The sequence below is a fragment of the Echiichthys vipera genome (genome assembly GCF_963691815.1).
Source record: "Echiichthys vipera genome assembly, chromosome: 1".
Taxonomy (NCBI): Eukaryota; Metazoa; Chordata; class Actinopteri; order Perciformes; family Trachinidae; genus Echiichthys; species Echiichthys vipera.
In genome coordinates this window covers 465917-484583 of record NC_139826.1, presented here as the reverse complement: position 1 = coordinate 484583, position 18667 = coordinate 465917, and the positions used below count along the sequence as shown (strand labels likewise).

At 45.8% G+C, this 18667-nt stretch overlaps 1 protein-coding gene across 1 annotated transcript; it reads left to right on the top strand.

The window, feature by feature from the left end:
* Positions 1 to 4700: 4700 nt before the first annotated feature.
* LOC310946827 (delayed-rectifier potassium channel regulatory subunit KCNS2) lies at positions 4701 to 18649 on the top strand (the record flags this gene model as incomplete). The annotated part of the gene is made up of 9 exons (XM_083913385.1): positions 4701 to 4871; positions 5027 to 5160; positions 6439 to 6603; positions 6681 to 6852; positions 8459 to 8542; positions 8625 to 8786; positions 10871 to 10954; positions 13651 to 13743; positions 18137 to 18649. The coding sequence occupies 9 exons, from the start codon at positions 4701 to 4703 to the stop codon at positions 18599 to 18601; spliced, it is 1530 nt and encodes a 509-aa protein (XP_083769511.1). The 3' UTR covers positions 18602 to 18649.
* Between the last annotated feature and the right edge of the window lie 18 nt (positions 18650 to 18667).

The window sequence follows — 18667 nt, the reverse complement described above, 5'->3', positions numbered from 1 at the left end:
GACTTATTGCTGGAGGCCGGTCCCAAAGCCAGTGACCTGGGGAAGGGTTTGTCCGTTCATGTTATCACTCGCGCCCAGGCAAGAGCGGGGGTGGTGCCTGACCCGGGGCAGGCAAAGGGGCCTGATCCCGAACTCTTTGAAACCCTGGACAGCAGTATGTTTTAGGGGGGCACAAAGGGGCCTAGGAAGTCTCGCCGTCAGCGGTGGTTTGAAAAGGGGCTGAAATCTCCAGAGCCGGACTATGCAAAAGGCATGTGGGAAGTGCCAGGGGACATTGGGGCATTGCAAAGGGAGGACGGGACTCTGAAGCCCTTGTTCGCCAAGGTGGTTGGGGGGCTGGATATGGCAAAAGGAGAGACAGAATGTTTTGTTGTTGACAGTGATATTTTGTATGTAGTAGCAGACGGTGTCAAACGCCTTGTGGTTCCTGGGTCATGTCGGCCCATGATAATGCACCTGGCACACACCTTGTCTTGGACAGGTCATCTTGGCTGCAACAAAACCTATTTGCGCATATCCTCCAGATTCTATTGGCCTTCCATGTATGTTGATGTGCAGACCTTCTGCAAAACCTGTCCCACCTGTCAGAGGACTTGCTATGTCCGCCAGTCCGACCGCGCCTACCTCCAACCCCTGCCTGTGATCTCCACTCCATTTAGGTGTATAGCCATGAACATTGTTGGCCCATTGGTCAAGAGCAGTGGGGGGCACCAGTACATTCTGGTCATCTGTGATTACGCCACACGGTTTCCGGAGGCTTTTCCTTTGCGCACTGTCACTGCTCCTGCTGTGTTGCGTTGTCTTGTCCAGCTGTTTTTCAGGGTTGGTGTTCCGGACGAGATCATTAACGACCAGGGGACCAACTTCACCTCCAGACTCCTGCAGCTCTTCCACCGACAGTTCGGGATTTCCGCGATCAAGACCACCCCATACCACCCTCAGACTGACAGTCTGGTCGAGCGCTTCAATCAAACCCTGATGAAGATGCTTCAGAAGTTTGTGGCCGACACTGGGAGAGACTGGGACCAGTGGTTGCCCTACCTGCTGTTTGCCTACCGGGAGGTTCCCCCAAGCGTCCACAGGGTTCTCCCCGTTTGAGCTTCTGTACGGCTGGGAGGTACAGGGGCCATTGGACCTGCTGATGAAGGTCTGGGAGGCTCCCGCAACTGGCGTTGGTGTTCGTGGTGTTGGAGATGAGGGACCGGTTGGCAAAGTACCGGGACGAGGCCGAAGTCAACCTTCACGAGGCCCAGCAGACCCAGAAGGCATGGTATGACCGACAGGCCAGGCTCAGAGAGTACCAGCCCGGCCAGAAGGTCCTACTCCTCCTGCCATCCTCCAACAGCAAGCTGCTTGCCAAACGGCAGGGCCTGTACACCATCCTCAGGAAGATGGGCCCTGTGACCTACGAGATCCACCAACATCGTCAACCTCGGGGAGGAGAGGGATAATGTGACGGAGCGCCTTTGAACGCCCGTCACTCCCTGGCCAGCACGCTCTTTCTCTCAGAGAGTGCCGGTGCTGGGAGCGCACGCTGCGCTCTCATTGTTCCGGTGGAGCCATGCTCCATCCAAACTGTCTGCTAACAGACCGCATCTTGCGGTCCAACAGTGACACAAACTTTCGCCCATTTCCCTGAACTCTGTTTGCCCACCGTAGGTCGTCGAGGGTGCACACTCGATGCCTACACAACACATACACACACACACACGCATACACACACGCTCACCTGATGTTGCTGTAGAGGTCTGTCTCGGGTCTCGGCCGAACCGAGGCAGTTCCGGATCCTGAGTTAAATAGCGCTGGTTGGCGCGCTTCCATGGGTCAGCTGACCACGGACGTTATTAATATTATGATTTAAGATGAATGTATGGGGAATTGAGATGTTTTGTGGGAACAATGGCACAACCGTATGGAGGGTTGTTAGTGCCACACACTGACATGAAAGTTAACGGGGTTTTTTTTTGTGGTCGGGTATTCTATTTCCCTGTTTGTGTGGAAACCCCTGTGCTGGGATAATTGGTTTGCCCCAGAGGGGCCAAAGGGTATATATAAAGGAAGCTTTGCTCACTTGAGGAGAGAGCATTTTGGCTGAGAGGCATGTGGGTCCTAATTGCTTTTGCAAGTCCCGTTGTAAATATTTTTTCGCTCTGTCTTGTTGTAAATATTTTTCCTCTCCTTCCTGTTGTAAATAATCCTGCTACTTTTTGCTTTGCCACCTCTGGATATTTTTGGGGTTTTGGTGTCAATAAAAAAATTCCCCACACTGAAGTTTGTCAACTGGGCCATCATCTATCAAGCTCAAAGTCCGAACCCCTACAGTTGTACAGAAGGAAAAACTGTTCACATCCAGATGAGGTGAGACGTGCCGTCCTCACAGAGCTGCGTGGACCAGTGTGGCTACTTGGCTATCTGCCGTTAGCAAAGGTTGCGTTTAACACGCAGCTAGTGTTTTTGCTGAAGTACTTCCCACATAGTCCGATATACTCATCCTGATGTTTAGGTGGGTTGACAACATATCATCTGTCACGCCGTACGGATGCCCTGCATCAAAACTAATTCTTAATAATAGCGGAAGTATTTTCAGAAATACTCATGCTTTGAAAATAGGCTCTTTTCCGGGTTTTCCATCTCTCTCTCCCTGTTTAAAGACAGACAGTCCGTCTGTCCAATCAGGAGGGTCCATGCTCTGATCAGAGAGACCTACCCTTTCCGGTAGAAGTTAATGTTGTTGTGTTTTCCGATTTGTCGTTGTGGTTTTGGATTTGTCGTTGTGGCTTGGGATTTGTTGTTGTTTTGGATTTGGCGTTGTTTCTTTCTATTTGCTGTAGTGATTTGCCCCAGGCCACTGTATTTCTGGCTTGGTTTGTGGTTTTTAGCATTACTGCTTGAAGTTGGGTGCTGACTTTTGATCGTACTTCCTTGGCTCCAAAAACAATAATTTCATTTTTCTCTTTGTTTAATTGTAGAAAGTTCTTCTCCATCCAATCGTTGATTTGCTCGATGCATCTGCTCAGTGCTTGTATTGGACTACAGTCACCTGGTGATATAGTTATGTAGATTTGTGTGTCATCTGCATAGTTGTGGTGACCTATGTTGTTTTTCATGATCTGAGCCAGTGGCAGCATGTAGATATTAAACAAAAGAGGCCCCAGAATTGAGCCATGGGGAACTCCACATGTAAGTTTTGCCCGCTCAGATCTGTATCTACCTATAAACACAAAGTAGTCCCTGTCCTTCAAGTAGGATTCAAACCATTTTAATGTTTGAATCCTACCCAGTATACAGCTGAACAGGTTGGAAACCTGGGCAGGACTCAGCAGGACAGTCCTACAATGGTTCAGGTCCTACTTGGAGGAGTGGAGTTTTTTTGTGACCATTGGTAGTTATCAACCTGACCCAGTGGCTATGACATGTGGAGTTCCTCAGGGGTCAGTCCTCGGACCCCTTCTGTTCAACTTGCATATGCTGCCTTTGGGTCAAATTCTGCATAATTTTGATGACAACTATCATAGTTGTGCAGATGACACACAGATATACATCCCACGTTCTCCATTTCCTTCAGTTAAATCAGGAAAAAAATTAGATAATTGTTTTTGGCAACAAAGAGAAGAGGGTTGCTGTCAGTAAACACCCTGAGAAACTAAAGACCAAGTCTGAAACCTTGAAATGCCGATCAACTCAGATCTGATCTTCAACAGCCATCAAACCCGTCATCAAATCGGCCTTTTATCAACTTAAGAACATATGCAGAATTCACGTTGGGGTTTTTTTGGTCTCAAACTAATCAGGAGAAGCTGATTCATGCTTTCATCTCCAATAGACTCGACTACTGTAACGGTCTTCTGACTGGACCCCCCCAAAAAAGGATCAAACAGCTTGAGTTTGATCCAGATCAAAGAGATCAGATCACATCACCCCAGTTCTTAAGACCTTACACTGGCTCCCAGTCAGCTACTGAACAGATTTTAAAGTTCTGCTACTGGTTTACAAATCACTGAATGGTTTTGGTCCAAAATGCATGAAGGACATGTTCGTAGAGTGTAAACCCAGTAGAGCTCTGAGATCTACTGACCCGGGTCAGATAGTGGAGCACAGAGTTCACACTGGACGTGGTGAAGTAGCATTTAGCTGTGATGCTGCACACAACTGCAACAAACTAGCAGCAGATCTGAAATCAGCCCCAACTGTGAGCACTTTTAAATCCAGGTTATAAACATTAAAGCTTAAAGCACATTGAGTTGCCTTGGTATAAAATTAATTCATTCATTCATCTGGGGTCATGGGGGGGCTGGAGCCGATCCCATCTGACATCGGGCGTGAGGCGGGGTTCGCCCTGGACAGGACGCCAGTCTATCACAGGACACAGAGACGAACATAGACAGACAACCATTCACACCTACGGGTGATTTTAGAGTCATCAATGAACCTAACACCTGCACGTCTTTGGAATGTGGGAGGAAACTGGAGAACCCGGAGAAAACCCACGCAGACACGGGGAGAACATGCAAACTCCACACAGAAGGGCCCCAGCCGGGGCGCAAACCGGAAACCTTCTTGCTGTGAGGCGACAGTGCTAACCACCACACCACCGTATCGCATCCCTTGGTATAAAATGCGCTATATAAATAAAGATGCCTTGCCTTGCTTGTATGAGTTTTTCTCCATTTTCAAACTCATCTCTGTTGTCGCAGGTAACCATGGTGAAGGAGCGTCTACCCAGCTGGGTCCACCAGGACTCTGACGAGGGTCTCGTCCATGTGAATGTCGGGGGTCTGAAGAAGAGCCTCTGTTCCAGCACGCTGAAGAAGTTCCCGAACACCAGACTGGGAAAACTGTTGGCCTGTGATTCAGAGGAGGATATACTGCAGGTGGGTCAACTTTTCGTTATGTCTCTTTTCTCCTCATCTCCATTTTTTAATTCTCTCTCTCTCTCTCTCTCTCTCTCTCTCTCTCTCTCTCTCTCTCTCTCTCTCTCTCTCTCTCTCTCTCTCTCTCTCTCTCTCTCTCTCTCTCTCTCTCGCAGGTGTGTGACGATTATGACGTACAGCAGAAGGAGTTTTATTTTGATAGGAATCCCTGCCTGTTCCCTTACGTCCTCCACTTTTACCAGACGGGCAAACTTCACATCATGGAGGAGCTGTGTGTCTTCTCCTTCAGGTCAGTCTAATCTTTAATTGTCCTGTCTCACAGACAAACTTTTACAGAAGCTGATAAAATAACTTTACAAATGTCTTAAAGTTAGGAGCGTTAAAAGAGAATAAACCCATTTTGGGTGAAGCAAACTGGTTCCAGCAGGAGGAGACTCCACTTAAAGCTGCATTCTCTCCAATGTCCAGCAGGAGGAGACTCCACTTAAAGCTGCAATTTCTCTAATGTCCAGCAGGAGGAGACTCCATTTAAAGCTGCATTCTCTCTAATGTCCAGCAGGAGGAGACTCTACTTAATGCTGCATTCTCTCTAATGTCCAGCAGGGGGAGACTCAACTAAAAGCTGCATTCTCTCTAATGTCCAGCAGGGGGAGACTCCACTTAAAGCTGCATTCTCTCTAATGTCCAGCAGGAGGAGACTCCACTTAAAGCTGCATTCTCTCTAATGTCCAGCAGGGGAAGACTCCACTTAAAGCTGCATTCTCTGTAATGTCCAGCAGGAGGAGACTCCACTTAAAGCTGCATTCTCTCTCATGTCCAGCAGGAGGAGACTCCACTTAAAGCTGCATTCTCTCTAATGTCCAGAAGGGGGAGACTCCACTGGCTCCAAAAAGAAGTGTGATTGTAAAGAAGTCAATGAGGGAATGAGCTTGAACTTCTCACTTGATTTATGAGAAGTTCCATCTGTCAACATTTTCCTAACGAGTTAATAGTCTCAACCTCAACCAAGTCCAATTTAGAGTCAAAATAGACCATAAAGTAGCGGTTGCCACCATGCGATTGGCAGGTTGCTGTGTTAGCGACAGGATTAAGCTTTAGCAATATACATACATTAAGCTTTAGCCATGAACTTGTTTTTGAGTGTTGCCAGGGTAGAGTCTCAGGACCTTGACCCTCTCAGTGTGTTTTCACTTCATCAGACTTCAATAGAACATTTTTCAAATAAAAAACAAATATTAGCTAGCTAGCGTTAGTTAAGGGAAACTGCAGATTTTCAGCCAGCTCTGTAAATGCAGCACGGACGGTTCCAGCACTGACATCGTTCTCTCTTTAGTGCCTAGCGCGATTGTGTCTAGATAATAACTATAGATTCAAAAACTTCCATAGCTTCGCGACCACCTATACTAACCTTTACCATCTAACCATAACATTTGAGGTTCATGCAAAACTTCAACCGTTTCGCACGACTGTAGTCCACAGACCAAAGGGTGACGTCACGGTAGATTCGTCCCTGTATTTTATAAGTCTGTGGTAAAAAGTAGCTTGATTTGACTCATATTTCCCACAGTCAGGAGATAGAGTACTGGGGCATCAATGAGTTCTTCCTGGACAGTTGCTGTAGTTACCGTTACCACGATCGCAAGCTGGAAAGCAACCGGCAACGCAGCTGGGATGACGAGAGCGACGTCAGCAGCATCGACACATCTGCGGATGAAATATCCGACTTAAACAGGTAGAAAAGACTCCAGGAAGAATGTATAATTGAAGGGTTAATCGTGCGGCCCGACTCACATCCTTCTGTCCTCACAGAGACATGCAGCATTTCCAGGAAGTGCGTTATGGGAACATCAGGAAGTGTCTGTGGCTGACGCTGGAGAACCCCGGATACTCCATCCCAAGCAAGCTCTTCAGTCTGGTCTCCATCGTGGTGGTCCTCACATCCATCTCCACCATGTGTATTAACAGCATTCCCGAGTATCAGGTTGGTACGGAGAACAGGAAAGAGTCTTCACATTCACATTTGCAGACTATAAGGAGCTGGTCGAGAGTTGTTGATCAGATATCGTGCTGCTTTTTGGAGTCAGAACTTGGCCAAATCTGAACACATAGACAACATACACATATTTTTAGATTTTGTGTGACTTACATCTCATCTTCATCCGCTTATCCGGGGTCGAGTCGCGGGGGCAGCAGCTTTTGCAGGGGACCCCAAACTTCCCTTTCCCGGGCCACATTAACCAGCTCTAACTGGGGGATCCTGAGGCGTTCCCAGGCCAGTGTGGAGATATAATCTCTCCACCTAGTCCTGGGTCTTCACCCGAGGCCTCCTCCCAGCTGGACATGCCTGGAACACCCCCCTAGGGAGACGCCCTTACTAGATGCCCAAACCACCTCAACTGGCTCCTTTCAACGCAAAGGAGCAGCGGCTCTACTCTGAGTTTCTCAAGGATGGCTGAACTTCTCCCCCTCTCTCTAAGGGAGACTCCAGCTACCCTCCTGAGAAAACCCATTTCGGCCACTTGTACCCGCGACCTCGTTCTTTCGGTCATGACCCAGCTTTCATGACCACAGGTGAGGGAAGGAACGAAGATTGACCGGTATATCCAGAGCTTTGCCTTCCGGCTCAGCTCTCTTTTCGTCACAACGGTGCGGTAGAGCGACTGCAGCACTGCCCCCGCTGCTCAGATTCTCCGGCCAAACTCACGCTCCATCCTCCCCTCACTCGTGAACATGATCCCGAGGTACTTGAACTCCTTCACTTGGGTTAAGGACTCATTCCTTACGTTATCTTAAATGTCCATCGATGTCCAAAGTCCATAAATCCTCTGAGAAATCAAAGAAAAAAGATGCTCTTGCTAACTGCAGAACTTGCCTGAGAATCTTCACGTTTTTAAGTTTTCTTCAGTTTCATAGTAATCCAGATCTCCTCAAAGCAATTTCAGTCAAAAGCAATTGGACTTGATTATTTGTCTAGGAAGACGTTTCACCTCTCATCCAAGAGGCTTCATCAGTTGGAGCACAAAGGGTTCCAGTGACATCATCGGCCTTGTGAGAGGTTAAACACCTGGATCTCCACACTGGTTAGTTGGTCCAGTCTCAGCCTGGTCCTGGTCCTTGTCCTGGTCCAGTCCCAGCCTGGTCAGATGTGTACATGAACTGAGCAAGCCTCTTGGATGAGAGGTGAAACGTCTTCCTAGACAAATAACCAAGTCCAGTTGCTTTTGTCTGAAATTGCTTTGAGGAGAACAACGACCTGGACAAATGAGAACATTCACAGGCTAATCCAGTGATAGTTGTCTGCACATCTATGGGTACACTGCAAAGAGGAGCTGCTTACAATAAATCTGGCATACTTTTAATAGTGCCACTGTGTCAAAATGAGGAGGAGGGATCATGGATCTCAGTTTTTCAATTTTGTCTGAGGGATGACCCACAGTGTCAGACTTTTAGACCCCCTTTTTTCTCTCCCCAAATAATTCAATAACAATAAAGCAGAACGCTTGTTGGTAAAATGAGGGGTAAAATCTTTAAGTATCATTGAAAATAAATTGGAGATTTTATCTATTCTCTCTCCTTTTTTGTCTCAGACGTATGACGACGAAGGGAAGTTGATAGAGGACCCGACCATGCAGGCTCTGGAGGAGTTCTGCACCTGCTGGTTCACCTTCGAGGTGAGGAGATAAGAGTGTGGTGGTGATACGAGTGAAGTGTGCAAAGATATCAATGAAGAAAAAGTGTTGTCTTTGTTTGGAGGTGGTGACGCGGCTGCTGCTTGCACCGAACAGGAAGAAGTTCTTTCATCACCCTCTGAACATAATCGACATGGTGTCTGTGGCTCCCATCTACGTCACGCTGCTCTTCGACATGACTGTGGGATCAGAGTCTGAACTGGGAAATCTGGGACGACTCATACAGGTATAGATCTCTTCATTATGTAAACGAAATGTAGTTATGTTAGAAAGAAATACCAAATTAGTTACAGACAATTGTCAAGTTCTAGACTCTATAAACTCAGTAAACAAGTTGCAGTTCGTAGTTTCCTCGACTTTCAGTTTATTCCAGTACCACTCAAGTGCACATTCATACACCACTTGGTAGTAGACAAGAGTGTCACGTGTCGTAAGAATATAAACACACTGAACCTACACTTAATACTCACCTTTTATGCCTCTGAGGCAGCGACGAAGCATTCCGTTTTGGGGTTTTCCGTCCATACCACTCTTGTGAATGCGATATCTTAGGATTATCTGGAGGGAATTTCTTTAAAGGTGGCACTTGGACTCAAGGATGGACAAATTAGATGAGTGTTCACTACATGTATTATATAAGTCTGGACAGTTTGGGTTTAAACTGCAACTTGGCTGGTTGACGGAGGGATACAACAGCAATATAGCTTTGAAGCCGTATTCAGAGCCAAATCTCATCTCATCTTCAACCGCTTATACTGGTTTGGGTTGTAGGGGCAGCAGCTTTAGCAGGGGACCCCAGACTTCAGTTTCCCGGGCCATATTAACCAGCTCTAACTTGGGGATCCCGAGGCGTTCCCAGGCCAGTGTGGAGATATAATCTCTCCACCTGCTCTTCCCAGCTGGACGTGCCTGGAACACCTCCCTAGGGAGGCGCCCAGGGGTCATCCTTACTAGATGTCCAATCCACCTCAACTGGCTCCTTTAAACACAAAGCGCAACCCAACCCTCACCGGGGAACGAATCCAACTTACTGCTGAGGATCCGGACACAGCTCTCGCTTTGGGTGTACAGAGATTGGATGGCCCACAGAAGTAACCCCCTCACCCCATACTCCTGCAGCACCTCCCACAGTATCTCCTGAGGGACCCGGTCATATGCCTTCTCCAGATCCACAAAACATATGTAGACCGGGTGGGCATACTCCAGGCCCCCTCCAGGATCCTTGCGAGAGTGAAGACCTGGTCCGTTGTTCCACGTCCAGGACGGAATCCGCATTGTTCCTCTTCAAACTGAGGTTCAACTATAGGACGAACCCTGATTTCCAGCACCTATGAGTAGGTTTTACCAGGGAGGCTGAGTAGTGTGATACCCCTGTAATTAGCACACACCCTCTGGTCCCCCTTTTTAAACAGAGGCACCACCACCCCAGTCTGCCACCCCTTGGCACTGTCAAATGTATAGGAGCCAAATGTATGCCACAATTCACCAGAGCCTGCAGACATTATGTAGCCTGGCTATTGTCAGATCGTAGATTGCACGTTAGTCTGGGAAGGCTGCCGTCATTCACGCGATTGAACAGTTCTTCTTCCATCAGACCAATGATCTTTGACAAACTCCATGCTTTTGACCACCAGCAGGACTAACTAGTAGATTAAAATTTGACCAAAACCAGTCAGCAGTAAAGCAAATATATCCTTTCTTTGGAGGAATTGCTCCAGGGCAGTTTTCAGCGGTTGCAGCGGCCATGTTGAAGGTAAATATTAAAGACAAAGCTGCTTGTGACGCTTCTATGTCGTCATCAGGTTTAACCAGCCACTTAGTGATTGAATCCAAAAATTGGATAGGTAAACGGGAAGAATAGACCTGCTCTTTTCCAGACCCAGGTGCAGGGCGAATTCAAATTGCAGGCAGAAGGGGCTGGGGATACCCAGTCTGGAGATTAATGGGGATGCTCGGCTCTTAAATTGTCAATACTGGACCACTTAAAGAGTTGTCGCCATAAGTCACTTACGCAGAAATACACGGGTCCATAGGGTCCAGGTTAACAAATACAGAAATTACACTTTCAGACATCCATATGTTCTTTATAGGTGTTTAGTTACTCTGGCAGTCACCAGAAATATGTCACACAATAAGGTTGACTCCTGTAAAGAGCCCACCTGAAGTGTATCGGGACGGTTAGCTTAGCATCTTTGGAAACGCTGGGGAAACTCAATGTGAAATTATCTTGTAACCAATCAGAGTTCTGTAAATGTTTTTATGAGAGAGACGGAAGTTAAATGCATGACGCATCTTTGTCTTCTGTTTCAGGTGTTCCGGTTAATGAGGATCTTCAGAGTTTTGAAGTTGGCCCGACACTCGACCGGACTGCGGTCACTGGGAGCGACACTGCGGGTGAGTCAGGATGTCTCGATGCTCCTGCAGACTCTATTGTTTGACTCTGTGACTCACAGTGACATTAAACCAACCTGTTTGGGAAAATAAAACAACAATGCAATCAGTTTTTATTTGACCTTTTCCGCAAATGCCTCAGATGCAGGTTGACGGATCGTGGGCAGAGCTGGAAACTGTGCTTTTTGTTTTAAAGATGTGGTTTTGGGTTTTCAGGAGGAGGAGGTTTGGACTTTAGGGACATGCTGCAGGACGTTGGAGACTAAAACTAAGTTTTCCAAACTAAAGCAGTGATACTTGGGCTTTTAGGTTCAAGATGTGTAGTTCTTACCCCAAGTGAAGGAGTTCAAGTACCTCGGGCTCATGTTCACGAGTGAGGGGACGATGGAGCGTGAGTTTGGCCGGAGAATCTGAGCAGCGGGGGCGTTGCTGCAGTCGCTCTACCGCACCGTTATGACGAAAAGAGAGCTAAGCCGGAAGGCAAAGCTCTGGATCTACCGGTCAATCTTCGTTCCTACCCTCACCTGTGGTCATGAACGCTGGGTCAGGACCCAAAGAACCAGGTCGCGGGTACAAGCGGCTGAAATGTGTTTCCGCAGGAGGGGGGCTGGAGTCTCCCTTAGAGAGAGGGGGAGAAGTTCAGCCATCCGTGAGGAACTCGGAGTAGAGCCGCTGCTCCTTTGCGTTGAAAGGAGCCAGTTGAGGTGGTTCAGGATCATCTGGGGAGGATGAACCCTGGGTGTCTCCCTAGGGAGGTGTTCCAGGCACGTCCAGCTGGGAGGAGGCCTCGGGGAAGACCCAGGACTAGGTGGAGAGATTATATCTCCACACTGGCCTGGGAACGCCTCGAGATCCCCCAGTTAGAGCTGGTTAATGGGCCTGGGAAAGAGAAGTTTGGGATCCCCTGCTAAAGCTGCTGCCCCCCGAGACCCGACCCCGGATAAGCGGCTGGAGATGAGATGATGAGATGAGGACTTCTCGTCTCGCAAGTTTTAACCCTTAACGGCGGAAAGTTTGTCTAAAAGAGATGTTGCGTTGAAATCTAATCGTTCAGTCTGTCTCGCGTGAAGAGTATCGGTGACTCCACTCAACTACAGAGCTCCTCTCGGGTTTCATTACGTCAGCCTCACTCCGCAAATATCTGTTTTACATTACAGCAGCTCACGTTACAGTCTACTCCATCATAACATAGTGAGAGGAAACATTATCATGTGTGAGCTGTAAACAGATCTTTGGTTCCTTTGACTGTTTACTGGTTAACGGAAGTCAGATGCATTTTAATTTACATTCAGAGTGAAGCAGCACTTTCATAATAAATGCACATCACTGATGGTTTCTTTCCTGCGTATTAAAGTTGCACTCGGCAACATTTGTTTGGGAATATTCACTGAAGATGACACTATTCTCCGATAAATCATCCGGTGTGAGGGGGGAAAAAGCGCCTCTATGTGCACCTAGAGCTTGTTTTTTGTCTTTCAAAAATCCGCCGCGTCCGCATCACAGGCCACAGAACCCCCCTCCCCCCTATTCGCGCATGCTACAAGCTAGCACACCTAAAGCTAGGCATATGCTAAATGACGTTAGCAGTTGCTATCTTCGAGTAAGTCAGCCAGCCTACCTCCATGTAGCATGTACTCCATGCTGTTTATCAATGAGCGAAGACACGGGTGTGTTCACAGGACGCTGGTGCACGTGCACTGACGAGCACTCGATGGGAGGGAGCGGAGGAGCTCGGCGGTAGAGGGGGAGGGGCGTGAGAGTTGTAAACATTCAAAATTTGACAGAGTCAGCTCGATCTGTCAGACTCGGCGACTGCAGCCTAGGGTGAGGGCTGGGGACAGCGGATGTACGGCGTCCGGGCAAATGTTGAAAGGTTAAAGTGTAAAAGGGTTTGCACCGTAACGTTATGATTTAAGTTGATGTGTTCTATTACGTCTTCGTTCGGTTTGTGCAGCCTTTTTTGGGTCGACGCCATTTGTTACGCAGGTTTGGTGACATAGACATATTTTTTTATCTCATCTTCAACCTCTTCTCCGGGGTCGGGTCTCGGGGGCAGCAGCTCCAGCAGGGGACCCCAAACTTCCCTTTCCTGGGCCTCATTAACCAGCTCAACTGCGGGATCCCGAGGCGTTCCCAGGACCAGTGTGGAGATCTACTCTCTCCACCTGGTCCTGGGTCTTCCCCGAGGCCTCCTCCTAGCTGGACGTGCCTGGAACACCTCCCTAGGGAGGCGCCCAGGGTTCATCCTCACCAGATGATCCTGAACCACCTCAACTGGCTCCTTTCAACGCAAAGGAGCAGCGGCTCTACTCCGAGTTCCTCACGGATGGCTGAACTTCTCCCCCTCTCTCTAAGGGAGACTCCAGCTCCCCTCCTGAGGAAACACATTTCGGCCGCTTGTATCCGCGACCTGGTTCTTTGGGTCCTGATCCAGCTTTCATGACCACAGGTGAGGGTAGGAACCAGGACTGACCGGTAGATCCAGAGCTTTGGCTTCCTCAGCTCTCTTTTCGTCACAACGGTGCGGTAGAGCGACCGCAGCACCGCCCTCCGCTGCTCCGATTCTCCGGCCAAACTCACGCTCCATCTGAACAAGATCCCGAGGTCCTTGAACTCCTTCAGTTGGGGTCAGGACTCATTGCCGACCCGGAGTAATACTGAGAACCTCTAACGAGCGCTCCTCCGTCTCGTTTGTGCAGCACAGTTACCGTGAGGTGGGCATCCTGCTGTTGTACCTGGCTGTCGGAGTGTCCGTCTTCTCTGGGATCGCTTACACCGCCGAGTACGAAGAGGTAACGCCTGACTGTTACATTAACGTTGTTAGCGTCGAGAGCTTCTTTGACGGAGGACAGCCCCCACTGCCAACCCGTCCTGTCCGTGTTCTTCCTGACTAAAAGAGTTGTTCTTTCGCTCTCTCACAGGTTAATGTTCGATGCCGTTCCCGATATGAGGCCTTTAGTCTAAGCGTACAGTGCGAGTCTCTACGGAGAAGTACCCTTGACAGGGAGAGTCAATCTGGATTGTGTGTCTCTTTTGTTGGTGTTTTAATGCATGTTTGTGGCGCGCTTTGCTAACATGCTAACATGCTAACATGGGTGCTAAATGTTCCTTTCTGTTGTCTTTTCTAGTTGTTTTGTGTCTTTATTGTGTCTTTTTTTTAGTTGTGTGTCATTTTGGTGTCTTTTTTAGTTGTTTTGTGTCTTTTTATGTCATTTTTTAAGTTGTTTTGTGTCTTTGTGTCTTGTTGGTGTCTTTTTTAGTTGTCTTGTGTCTTTTTGGTGTCTTTTTTAGTTGTTTTGTGTCATTTTGTGTCTTTTTATGTCATTTTCTTAAGTTGTTTTGGTGTCTTTTTTTAGTGGTTTTGTGTCTTTTTTAGTTATTTTGTGTCTTTTTGGTGTCTTTTTATGTCATTGTTTTAGGTTTTTTGTGTCTTTTTGTGTCATTTTGGTGTCTTTTTTTAGTGGTTTTGTATCTTTTTTTAGTTTTGTGTCATTTTGTGTCATTTTGGTGTCTGTTTGGTGTCTTTTTTAGTTTTTTTGTGTCATTGTGTGTCTTTTTGGTGTCTTTTTTAGTTGTTTTGTGTCATTGTGTGTCTTTTTTGTGTCTTTTAATGTCTTTTTTTTAGTTGTTTTGTGTCTTTTTGTGTCATTTTGGTGTCTTATTTAGTTGTTTTGTGTCATTGTGGGTCTTTTTGGTGTCTTTTAGTTGCTTTGTGTCTTTTAGTTGTTTTGTGTCTTCTTTTAGTTGTTTTGTGTCTTTTTTAGATGTTTGTGTCTTTTTTTTAGTTGTTTTGTGTCTTTCTTTGTTGTTTTATGTCCTTTTTTTGTTGTTTTGTGTCCTTTTCTTGTTGTTTCGTCTTTTTTTTAGTTGTTTTGTGTCTTTTTTTTAGTGGTTTTATGTCTTTTTTAGTGGTTTTGTGTATTTTTTTAGTTGTTTTGTGCCGAGTACGAAGAGGTTCCGTCTGACTGTTACATTAACGTCGTTAGCGTCGAGAGCTTCTTTGGCGGAGGACAGCCCCCACTGCCAACCCGTCCTGTCCGTGTTCTTCCTGACTTAAAGAGTCGTTCTTTCGCTCTCTCGCGGGTTAATGTTCGATGCCGCGAGTCTTTACGGCGAAGTACCCTTGACAGGGAGAGTCAATCTGGATTGTGTGTCTCTTTTGTTGGTGTTTTAATGCATGTTTGTGGCGTGCTTTGCTAACATGCTAACATGGGTGCTAAATGTTCATTTTTGTTGACTTTTCTAGTTGTTGTGTGTCATTTTGGTGTCTTTTTTAGTTGTCTTGTGTTATTTTGTGTCTTTTTGGTGTCTTTTTTAGTTGTTTTGTGTCATTTTGTGTCTTTTTATGTCATTTTTTTAAAGTTGTTTTGTGTCTTTTTGTGTCATTTTGGTGTCCTTTTTTTAGTTGTTTTGTGTCTTTTTGGTGTCTTTTTATGTCATTTTTTTTTAGTTGTTTTGTGTCTTTTGTGTCATTTTGATGTCTTTTTTAGTGGTTTTGTGTCTTTTTTTAGTTTTGTGTCATTTTGGTGTCTTTTTGGTGTCTTTTTTAGTTGTTTTGTGTCATTGTGTGTCTTTGGTGTCTTTATGTCAATTTTTTAGTTGTTTTGTGTCATTGTGTGTCTTTGGTGTCTTTATGTCATTTTTTTAGTTCTTTTGTTTCATTGTGTGTCATTTGGTGTCTTTTTTAGTTGTTTTGTCTCATTTGGTGTCTTTTTTAGTTGTTTTGTGTCTTTTTGGTGTCTTAGTTGTTTTGTGTCTTTTTTAGTTGTTTTGTGTCTTCTTTTAATTGTTTTGTGTCTTTATTAGTTGTTTGTGTCTTATTTTAGTTGTTTTGTGTCTTTTTTTCATTGTTTTGTGTCCTTTTTTTCGTTGTTTTGTGTCCTTTTCTTGTTGTTTTGTCTCTTTTTTAGTTGTTCTGTGTCTTTTTGTCATTTTGTGTCGTTTAGTCGTCATTCTGTATCTTTTTTTAGTTGTTTTGTGTCTTTTTTTTAGTGTTTTTGTGTCTTTTTTAGTGGTTTTGTGTATTTTTTTAGTTGTTTTGTGTCATTTTGTGTCTTTTTGGTGTCGTTTTTAGTTGTTTTGTGTCATTTTGTGTCTTTTTAGTGGGTTTTTTTAGTGGGTTTTTGTCTTTTTTAGTTGGGTCCTGATTAACATGACTCTGCTGCACAGAGCTTAATTATATATTATTATTAAAATAAATAAATAACATACAGTGCTCACATAAAGAAAGGAAAACATGAATCTGGTGATCTATTACCATGATTTAGAAATGAATAGTCAACATAATAATTAATATAAGTGATAATAACAATGTTTTTGGTTCTAAAAGTCAATTATTGCTAAATTCTCAAGTGTCGTCACAACTTTATGGTTTCTGTTTATTTTTTTGTGTTTGTTGTTTGTTGTTATTCAGGAGGGGAAGTTTTATGTCCTGAAAGTCAAAAGGCATTTTTAGTTCGAGGGCGCACTCCCACTGTGCCTCCGTACTGTGCTCAAACAGGTTTCACGGCTAAAGTCTAGTTCCTTTGACCAGTGTGAACGCAACCGTACCGCGCTAGGAGCCGTCTAAACTTAACCGTCTTCTTATGTTGTCTAAAGTTAACCGTCTCCTTTTGTCGACTAAACTTAACCGTCTCCTTTATTCGCCTAACTTAACCGTCACCTTTAGTGTCTAAACTTAACCATCTTCTTTAGTCGTCTAATCTTAACCGTCTCCTTTAGTTGTTTAAACTTAACCATCTCCTTTTGTCGACTGAACTTAACCGTCGCCTTTTGTTGTCTTAACTTAACCGTCTCTTTTAGTCGTCTAAACTTAACCGTCACCTTTAGAGACTAAACTTAACCATCACCTTTAGACTAAACTTAACCATCACCTTTAGACTAAACTTAACTTTCACCTTTAGTGTCTAAACTTAACCATCTTCTTTAATCGTCTAAACTTAACCGTCTCCTTTTGTCGTCAAAACTTAACTGTCTCCTTTTGTCGTCTAAACTTAACCATCACCTTTAGTGTCTAAACTTAACCGTCTCCTTAAGAGACTAATCTTAACCGTCTCCTTTAATCGTCTAAACTTAACCATCACCTTTAGTGACTGAACTTAACCGTCACCTTCTGTCGTCTAACTTAACCGTCACCTTCTGTCGTCTAACTTAACCGTCACCCTCTGTCGACTAAACTTAACCGTCACCTTTAGACTAAACTTAACTGTCACCTTTAGTGTCTAAACTTAACCATCTTCTTTAATCGTCTTAACTTAACCGTCTCCTTTTGTCGTCTAAACTTAACCGTCACCTTTTGTCGTCTAAACTTAACCGTCGCCTTTAGTCGTCTAAACTTAACCGTCACCTTTACTGACTAAACTTAACCGTCACCTTCTGTCGTCTAAACTTAACCGTCTCTTTTAGTCGTCTTAACTTAACCGTCACCTTTACTGACTAAACTTAACCGTCACCTTCTGTCGTCTAAACTTAACCGTCTCTTTTAGTCGTCTTAACTTAACCGTCACCTTTAGAGACTAAACTTAACCATCACCTTTAGAGACTAAACTTAACCATCACCTTTAGACTAAACTTATCTGTCACCTTTAGTGTCTAAACGTAACCATCTTCTTTAATCGTCTAAACTTAACCGTCTCCTTTTGTCGTCTAAACTTAACCGTCACCTTTTGTCGTCTAAACTTAACCGTTACCTTTAGTGTCTAAACTTAACCGTCTCCTTTAATCGTCTAAACTTAACCGTCGCCTTTAGTCGTCTAAACTTAACCGTCACCTTTAGTGACTAAACTTAACCATCATCTTCTGTAGTCTAAACTTAACCGTCTCCTTTAGAGACTAAACTTAACCGTCACCTTTAGTGACTAAACTTAATTGTCACCTTTTGTCGTCTAAACTTAACAGTCACCTTTTGTCGTCTAACTTAACCGTCTCCTTTTGTCGTCTAAACTTAACCGTCTCCTTTAGTGACTAAACTTAATCGTCTCCTTTAGTCGTCTAAACTTAACCGTCACCTTTAGTGACTAGACTTAATCGTCACCTTTTGTCGTCTAAACTTAACCGTCACCTTCTGTCGACAGGGGGGACAAGGACCCTAAAGCACGGGCACGGGACGTAGGCACAGTGGGAGGGCGCCCTGAGTGTATTTGTTATGTTACCACATAAAATGAAGCCCCTCCGTCTGTTCCTCAGGACGTGGGTCTGGACACCATCCCGGCCTGCTGGTGGTGGGGGACAGTCAGCATGACCACGGTGGGCTACGGGGATGTGGTGCCCGTCACGGTGGCGGGGAAGCTGGCGGCAAGCGGCTGCATTCTGGGCGGCACCCTGGTGGTGGCGCTGCCCATCACCATCATCTTCAACAAGTTCTCCCACTTCTACCGGACACAGAAAGCTCTGGAGGCGTCAGTGAGGAACAACCAACGGAGGAAGATGAGGAGGAGCTGCTACAACGAGCCGGAGGAAGACGAGGAGGACGACGAAGAGGCGCCGGACGGGGACAGCAGGTGTCTGGACACCAGCGATACGGACGACATGGAAGACGACGATATCGATAATGAGGACGACGGAGGCGTGATCAACTACAGCTACGTGGAGCATCCGTCCTACACGTCCATACTGAGGAGGAGGGAGCCAACAATTAAGTTTAGTCACTAAAGGAGACGGTTAAGTTTAGACGACAAAAGTTGACGGTAAAGTTTAGACGACTAAAGTTGACGGTTA